Source organism: Bison bison, unplaced genomic scaffold (genome assembly GCF_000754665.1).
Source record: "Bison bison bison isolate TAMUID 2011002044 unplaced genomic scaffold, Bison_UMD1.0 scf7180017864180, whole genome shotgun sequence".
Classification (NCBI taxonomy): domain Eukaryota; kingdom Metazoa; phylum Chordata; class Mammalia; order Artiodactyla; family Bovidae; genus Bison; species Bison bison.
This window is the reverse complement of record NW_011494752.1, coordinates 9,399,907-9,408,161: the sequence shown is the minus strand read 5'-3', so window position 1 is coordinate 9,408,161 and position 8,255 is coordinate 9,399,907. Positions and strand designations below refer to the sequence as shown.

At 51.6% G+C, this 8,255-nt stretch overlaps 1 protein-coding gene across 1 annotated transcript in view; it reads left to right on the top strand.

Annotated features, from left to right (window-relative positions):
- The window catches only part of ALDH3A1 (aldehyde dehydrogenase 3 family, member A1), a 19,283-nt gene extending 12,354 nt beyond the window's left edge, over positions 1-6,929 (top strand). Inside the window, exons 12-14 of the mRNA XM_010843180.1 lie at positions 6,314-6,469; positions 6,691-6,740; positions 6,789-6,929. Of these exons, the coding sequence (XP_010841482.1) occupies positions 6,314-6,469; positions 6,691-6,740; positions 6,789-6,929 (347 nt within the window). The remainder of the gene's footprint in view (positions 1-6,313; positions 6,470-6,690; positions 6,741-6,788) is intronic.
- Positions 6,930-8,255: the final 1,326 nt, after the last annotated feature.

Genomic DNA, 8,255 nt, shown 5'->3' with positions numbered 1-8,255 from the left:
CTAAGGTCTAACATGATTAATATCAAAGGTTAATACTTATTTCTTCTATATATTCATTAATGTGTGTAAGGGCAGGGGATATGGAGACTTAGCAACAAACATTGGCTCAACAAATGAAAAACCCGTCACCAATACAATTTCTAATCAGCCCATTATACTTATACTAATAGTTTTCTAACTTTTCTAAGGAACCTGTTTTTAGAAGGTTTAAAGCATCTCGTGCCTCTCATGGTTGGGAGGCTGTGAGCGATCACATGTGGCCGGACAAGCCTGTCAGGCAGGCTAGAGAACCTTCAGAGGAGTTTGTAGGTTAAAACACTCTTGTCACGCCCAGAAGTTTTTATTAACTGGAGCTCTAAGTTAACTCCTTCTCTGAAAGAGGTGGTGGGGGACAGCCCCCCGTAAAGTCAGAGGTGTAGGTGAGCACAAAGTAGTAAAGCAGGCAGGCTCTGGTTACGGGGGTAGATGCTCAAGGATTTCCAGGGGGACTCCTGAGGCTCGATCCCGCCTTTGCGTATGCTGAGCCTCCTTCCTCATGACCTTTGTCATGGGCGGAGTACCTCACTCTGGCCCCCAACAGAGAATCTGCCCGCAGGCAGGGAGAACCATTTAGGAGCTGAGGAAAGGTAGGCCACCATCCCTGGTCAGGGCCCCGAGAGCTCCCCTGCTCCCAGTGCCTCCTTGCCCACCCCCCAGCCACCCATCTCCCTGCACACATCATTGTCAAGGATCCAGAGCCTTTGATTCTGTGTTCTGGAGAGGAAACTGAGCGTTAATACATTACATGTTTGTATGTATTCATATATATATATGTATATAGAAAGAACTTACAAAGTTATATTTATATATATACACACAAAATTTTAAAGTATATATATATTTTAAAGTTCTCTAGAAGAGTCTAATATTCTGCCAGGGTTGAGCGCCCCTGGCAGAAGCCAGTACTGAAGTGTATTTTTCCAGCCAGTGACTGGGTGAGGATGGGCATGCCACCCAGTGTGGGCAGTGGGATGTGAAGGGAAGTCGACTGGAGTTAGATTCTAGGACAGCTTCCTCCCTGATGAAAACAGAAGCACTAGAAGGGATGAGGGTCTGAGAAGGTGATGTGTCTGGATGGGTCACCTGGAACAGTGCAGCCATCTTGTGACCATGAGGACAGCTCCCTGAGTTCAGTAGACCCACTAAGAATGGGGCAGTTGGAGGATGAAAGCAACCTGGCTCGTGGAAGATGTTACTGAACTGCTGGCCCTGTTCTGTCTTTGGAATCTTTGTTATCCATGATGATAAAATGTCTTAAAAAAATTTTTTTTTGAAGTGTGTTTTCAGCTATTTATATTTGAAAGCATCTTATTGGATGGGCAGACTCGCCCTGCCCCCCATCCCATCCCCACCCATCCTCTGGCTGATGTCCTCTCCTCCTCTTCCTCTTGGTCTCTCGGTATCCCAGCATCTTCCCAGCAGGACTGCTTGTTCTCTCTGGCAAGTCCTTCCTCCCTGGCTCCCTCCCTAATCCTGAAGCAGCTGCCGGCTGGCCTCCAGGTTCTAAAGTCCCATGCACACCAGCTCTTCCTTCCAGCCACTGCTGCCCACACACCCTGAGCTCCAAGCCAACGGGAGAGGCCAAGGGGGCATCTGGAGGAGGACTGCTTGGTGTCTACTCCAGGACCATATCAAGCATGTCAGAACAGAAAACGGAATCCTCTGCAGGTATTTTCAATAGTTGTTGTTCAGTTGGTAAGTCATGTCTGACTCTTTGCAACCCCATGGACTGCAGCACACCAGGCTCCTCTGTCCTTCACTATCTCCCAGAGTTTGCTCAAACTCACGTTCATTTTAGTCGATGATGCCTTTGAACCACCTCATTCTCTGTCATCCCCTTCTCCTTTTGTCTTAAATCTTAACCAGCATAAGAGTATTTTCCAATAAATCAGCTCTTTGAATCAGGTGGCCAAAGTATTAGAGCTTCAGCTTCAGTCCTTCCAATGAATATTCAGGGATGATTTCTTTTAATTTTGACTGGTTTGATCTCACAAGCCTTGAGACACAGCCAAAAAGTAAATAAAAATATATAAATACATACTTAGCTAAAGGGAATTAGGTCTCTACAAAAACACAGGAAAGTCTGGAGGAGCAGACACTGGGCAAGGCCTCCAGGAACAGCTCCCAGGACACATGAGAAGGGCTCACCGAGAGAGTTACCCTCTGCCTGGGGAATCAGAGCCACCTCTGAATTCACTGCTGTGGGCACCATGGCCTTGCTCATCAAACCCAGGAGCCAATCTGTGTGTAAGGACAGAACTCAGTGCTCAACCCGAGCCCAGGCTGCAAGGGAGTCTGGGAAAGGTGGGTTTTAGCAACACTAAAAGCTGCCAGCAGGAAGGGTAGTCGACGCTGAGGGCCAGTTGAGCTATTGCAAACCCCCAGACCTGCTTCTTGATCTCCGTGAATACATGCTTTCTAAAATGAACATGCGTTTGAGCCAACTCTGGGAGATAGTCATTGTGTCTGACTCTGCAACCCCCTGGACTGTACCCTGCCAGGCTCCTCTGTCCATGGGATTCTCCAGACAAGAATACTGGAGTGGGTTGCCATGCCCTCCTCCAGGGGATCTTCCCAACATAGGGATTGAACCTGTGTCTCTTACATCTCCTGCACTGGCAGGCAGATTCTTTACCAGTAGCGCTACCTAGGAAGCCCTTCTTGATCTATAATGGGTACTAATTTCAGTGTTTACATCTGGCATTAGTTTGAGGATGAAATGGGAGAACTTGGGGGAAGCTCTTGGTTTGGAGCTGCACCAGGGCCTGGTTGGTGCTCGTTGCCACCGCTGAGACCTCCGCCCGTAGCAAACCTCACTCTGAAATGGGCTTGGAGTTCACTCTTTTGTGGAGAGTTCGCTTTAGAAAGTTTAGAACAAAGGGTTTTGATAGGGTGGCCCAACAACGGGCTCCTTCATCACCAGCCACCCCAGACATGTTGCCTTTGGGGCTCTGGTCAGCTGCTCAGCCAAGCCAGCCGTTGTTGACTTTCCAGCCAGGAGTGTTATATAAGCTGCATATTTATTTTGTTTATCAGAAATTCTGAAAATACCAACTGGGTGTGGGCTAAGCTGCTTAATTCCTAAAGGCAACAGAGATGGTTCCTGCAAGTGAGGCGGCCACGTGCAAAGCCAGCACCAGGCTCAGAGCCAGGCCCAGCGGACAGGGTGCTGGGCAGAGCTGCTGCTTCCAGGAAGATCCAGGAGGGGGCACCAGGGGAAGCCACGTGCTTTCGGGTGCAGGTCTGACCGTTCTCATAGCAGGGCCAAGCCCGCGGCCTCGGGGTCCCTGCCTGGCACTCAAGTTCTCTACCAAGAGGACAGCCTCCACCGGCCAGATCCTCACTCCAGGCTGCTTTCAGCTACACTGCAGGCTTTTAGCAAAGAGGATGGGGGCTGGTGGGAAGATGTTCTCAGCTCTCTGGTTTGACCTAAGTTTTTGAGTCGAGAGTGGGAGGGAGAGAGAGACAGACAGATGGGGAGAAACCACACACCCTTTGTTCCCTAGCGCAACCACGAGGCCCTGGGGGCGTTCTGCTTCCCTAATGACTGCCGTGGCACCCAGGGAACACTGCCTAGGCCTGGTTCCAGAGCACCAGACTCACAGAACAACTTTCCTTTGAACCAGGGCCAGACACGAGCTCATGAGTCCTTGTGTGACCTTCTGGGAAATCAGTGTTCAGACTGGCAGCTGTTTTGCTGGAGAAAGATGACAGTGCTCTGTTCCCCGAAGCCCATGTGCCTGGTAGGAATTTACAAGGTCGGGGGCTGGTAGAAATTTGAGTGACCCATCCTCTTTCCCGGGAAGACAGAGGCCAGGAGCCCAAGACAGAGGGGCCCAAGCCCAGCCAGACACCCTGGCAGGAGGAGCGTCTCCATCCCGAGGTCTTTTTCAGAGAATAGGCCAGCAGTTGCTAGGCAGACAGATAAACGTTTTCTTCCTCTTTTCCCCCCAAAACTGTGCTCACCGTGACACAGGTGGGAGAGGCAGCTGCAGAGCACAGGTGCGGTGTCTCCTCTACCCACGCCATGGCAGACATCCAGGGTTGACGCCAGCACAGGTCTGCTGAGCACCCTGCAAGATGACATCCACGTAGAGCTGGAGGGCTGGAGAAGAGCGCATTGCCACCCAGATGGATACAGACCAGCCCCATATTCTGGCCCCACCGCTTCATTTGGGCAGTCTATTTACCTGAGCTTCGGTTCTCTCATTTGTAAAGGGAGATAAGCAAACACCTGAAAAGGTTGGGACTAGATGAAATATGACGTCGTGGCTAAAGCTGCCGGTCCAGTCAATACCTCTACACACGCTCCTATGCTCAACACACATCCCGCAGGAAATCTGCACGAAGGAAAATGCCGTGAGGCAAGCTCATTTTCTCTTGAATCCTTTTCTCCTCCTTTTCGTTCTCCTCCATCTTCAAACAGATCTGTTATGCAACAAAACTGTTATGCAGACTATCTCACCTACTTAAGGAAAGAAACCCAAGGACTTTTGCAGTGTTCATTAGCCTCTTATAAGTTAGTCTCATCTGGTTCATTCTTTTAGACCATCAGGAATCAAGGACCAGAGTTAAGGAAGAAAAAGAAAACAGACTCTAACACCCATTAAATGCCTATGTTGTTCCAGGCACTTCCATATATGTTAGCTCATTTACTTGCATCAGTATTTTCTGTGTGGTTAAAAAAATTTTTTTTTCACTTTTAATTGTGGTAAAATATACATAACCTAAAATTAAACATCTTAAACATTTTAAAGTGCATATATGGGAATTCCCGGGTGGTCCACTGGTTAGGACTCCGTGCTTCCACTGCACGGGGCACAGGTTCAATCCCTGATTACAGAACTAAGGTCCTGCAAGATGCACAGCATGGCCAAGAAAAACCCCCATTAAAAAAACTGTAAAGTGTATCAGCTCAGTGCTCTTAAGCACGTTCACACTGTCCTGCAACCAGTCCCCAGAAGTCTTTTCATTTTGCAAGACTAAAGCTCTACACTCACCAAACAGCTTCCCCTCTCCCTTCCCTGAGCCCTTGGCAACCAACATTTTGCTGTCTATGAATTTGATGACTCCAGGGACCTCGTGTAAGCACCTCCTAGAGTACTGCATCAGTGTTTGTCTTTTGGTGACTGGCTTATTTCACCTAAAATGAGGCCCTCTGTGTTGGTATTGTTTGATGTGTGGCATCCGTCAGGACTTCCTTACTTTTTAAGGATGAATAATAATAGTCCATTGACTGAATAGATAACAGTCTGTTTTTCTATTTCCTCAATGGACACTTGGGTTGCCTCCACCTTTTGGTTACTTGTTTTTGACTGGTTGTCCTTAGGTTTTTGTTTTTATGAGTTATTTCTTATTTAGCTTTTGACCACACTGGCTCTTCATTCCTATGGGAGGGCTTTCTCTAGCTGGGGGCTCAGGCTTCTCTTTGCAGTGGTATCTCTTGTTGCAGAGCCCAGGTTCTAGGGCACACAGGGTTCAGTAGTTGTGGCTCACGAGTTTAGTTGCTCCACAGCACGTGTGATCTTCTCAGGCCAGGGATCCAACCACTACCCCTCGCACTGGCAGGCGGATTCTTACGCCATTGGATCACCAGGGCGTTCCCTGTGCTTAGGTTTTGACCTCCTCACCTAGAAGCATTTATAGACTTAGGTGTCGGTTTGCTTGCAGACCTCCTTCTTTAATTAATTTGATGCTCCCCTTGAGCAAACAGTTGGGTTTAGCAAACAGCCTCATGTGCAGGTGTGACAGAAAGTGTCGGGAGGGGGTGTCCTCTTTGCTCCCTGGCTGGCTATGATCTGATGGATCTGGGAGCATCCCTGGCCCTTCACACTAGCACGTCTGCCTCCCTAGCAAGACCCACGTGAAGGACAAGAAGGACAGGGTTTGCTCAGTGGGGGTCACTACAAAGACATGATGCTGGGGTTGGGGAGAGAGCTGCAGGTTCAGGGGTCATGGGGTTGCAAGGGACTGACCTCCATTCATCATCTCAAGTAGAACGTGAGGATGGAAGGCAGGGGCATCGTCTGGTAGCGGGAAGGAACGGCCAGGCCATAAAATGATCAGACCTGGAAAAGACACTGAAAATGCCAAACCAGTGAAAAGAAGTGAATGATACTCTGGCTCTCTCCCTCACGGCGCACAGGGTCTCCCATCTCTGCCCCTCTGCCCACCGCTGCCCGTCTCCTCCCTTCCCACGTGGCTGCCTCTGCTGCCAGGCCCCCAGCCCTGGGTTTAGCTGGACTCCCTTCAGTCTTGCCCGGGCCTGGCCTAGTTCGCACAGAGTTGAGCCTCCAGCTCCGCCTTCTCCCGGTCGGGCTCCACGCCCACACCACCGAAGTCCGGGGAGAGAATCTGATTGGCCCAGCCCGGCCAAGGCGGCCAATAAACCTCAGCGGAGAGGCAGTCACGTGGCACAAGGACAGGCATGGTGGGCGGGGTCCCAGGGCCGGTTGCGTGGTGTACCCTGTGCTGCCCCCACGTGCTGCCAGTGCTCGCTTCCTGAGGGGCCCGGGGCACCCAGGCCTTAGTAATCCCTGCCCGCTGTGCACCACGCTGTTCTGAGTTGAGTCTCCTTCTCAGTCGAGGCCATTATCCCCCACTGGGCCTTCTGCAGCCTGGGCTCAGCTTCCTGCTTGCTCTCCCACGTAGGTCCCTGGCAGGCCCTGGAGATGGTGACGGTCTTGGCTGCCTTGACCTCGGTAAAGCCCGGTGTCTGGGGCCAGCCACTCTAAACCTGCCGACCACAGTGGCTCGAGCTCGAGGTTCGCACTCAGAGGGCTGCCTTCAGCTGGGCGCCCTGTCCCTCAGCCCAGCCCCCTGGATGGTACCCCGACTGTCGAGGCGGAGGAGTTTCCGTGGCCCGCTATGAGAAAGCAGCTGCCTCCTAACCATGCAGCCCCAGGATAAGGCCTCCTGAGCCGGGCTGCCCCCGCCCAGCAGGTGCATCCTAAAGCCTCCAGTTCAGGAGGGGAAATGGCATCCAGGGTGGGGAGGCAGTAGCAGGTTCCTGAGCCCTGACAGCCGTGGCAGTTTCTGGAAGGACCATCTCAGAGACAGCCAGGGTTAGTGGTGAACACCAGCAGTAGGCCCAGCTCAGGAGGCCCCTGCCACAGGGGACAGCCCTGGGAGAGGGGGCGCCGTGGGGACTTGTGTCTGTTAATTTAAGAAGTAACCGTTGAGCTTGGTGCCTCTGAAGCTCTTCATCTTTGTCAAGGGAAATAGTTGGGGGTAGGCTAGGGCCGTAGTGTGCTGCGCAAGGTGGTGGAGGTGTCCAGGCCAGTGTTCTGGACCCCAGCTGCTCTGGAGAAATCACCTGGGCGGATCTCAAAGAACGCCTGGCCAAGGAATCCCCTGGTGCTAAAACCAAGAGCATGGTTCTCCTCCATGGGGCACAGTGACTGAACACCATCCCCGGGCTCAGAGGAGGAGAGTAAAACTGTTTCCTCAGCGGACTGCTGGTTACTCAGGTGCATTTAATTTAAAAAGATTCATAGAGCCTTAGGCTTATGTGTGCTCTTCTGTATAAATGTTATACTTCAGTAAGAAGTTAAAGAAAAAGGGAAAAGAAGTTGCTGCCTGGGCCTTAATTAGGTCCGAACATCTGTGGTGGGACCTGGGTAGTGGTGTTTTGGGGAAAAGCTTCCCAGGTGATTCTAAAATGCAGTCACGGGTTAGAACTGCTAGTTTAACCCTGAATTTGGTGTCTCCATTCAGTACATTCTGGTAAACTTCTCCCCAGGCAGAAATTTAACTCGGAAGTTCCCCTAGGAGGGTCTCCGGTCACTGTTAAGGCTTGGCCAGCCGGCTGTGTCCCCCCCACCCTTGCCAACCTTGGGGTCCATGAGGACCCGAGCCCAGACATTCCAGTGAAGTCTGGCTGGAGCAGGGAAGGGCAGGGGTGTGGAGGGAAGAGATGTCAGGAGGGGCAGAGAGGGAAGAGGCCACCCAAATCTAGGAGGTGGGGTTGGAGGGCAGTCGGGGTGGCCTCAGGCATTCAGGAGATGTCAGTCTTGCTTAGCCATCCGTCCTTTGCCCTGAAGATGTGTGAAGCTGAGGGACCAGGCCAGAGTCTCTCACTCCCCAGAGGAGGGCTGAGGGTTTGGTGGTCACATGGCAGGGAGGAGGGGATCAGAGAGAGGGACTCTGGCCCCTGACTTGGGGGTGCACGGCGCAGGGCAGCCCCAGGGCAAATAAAATGGCTTCAGGCCTGGTGA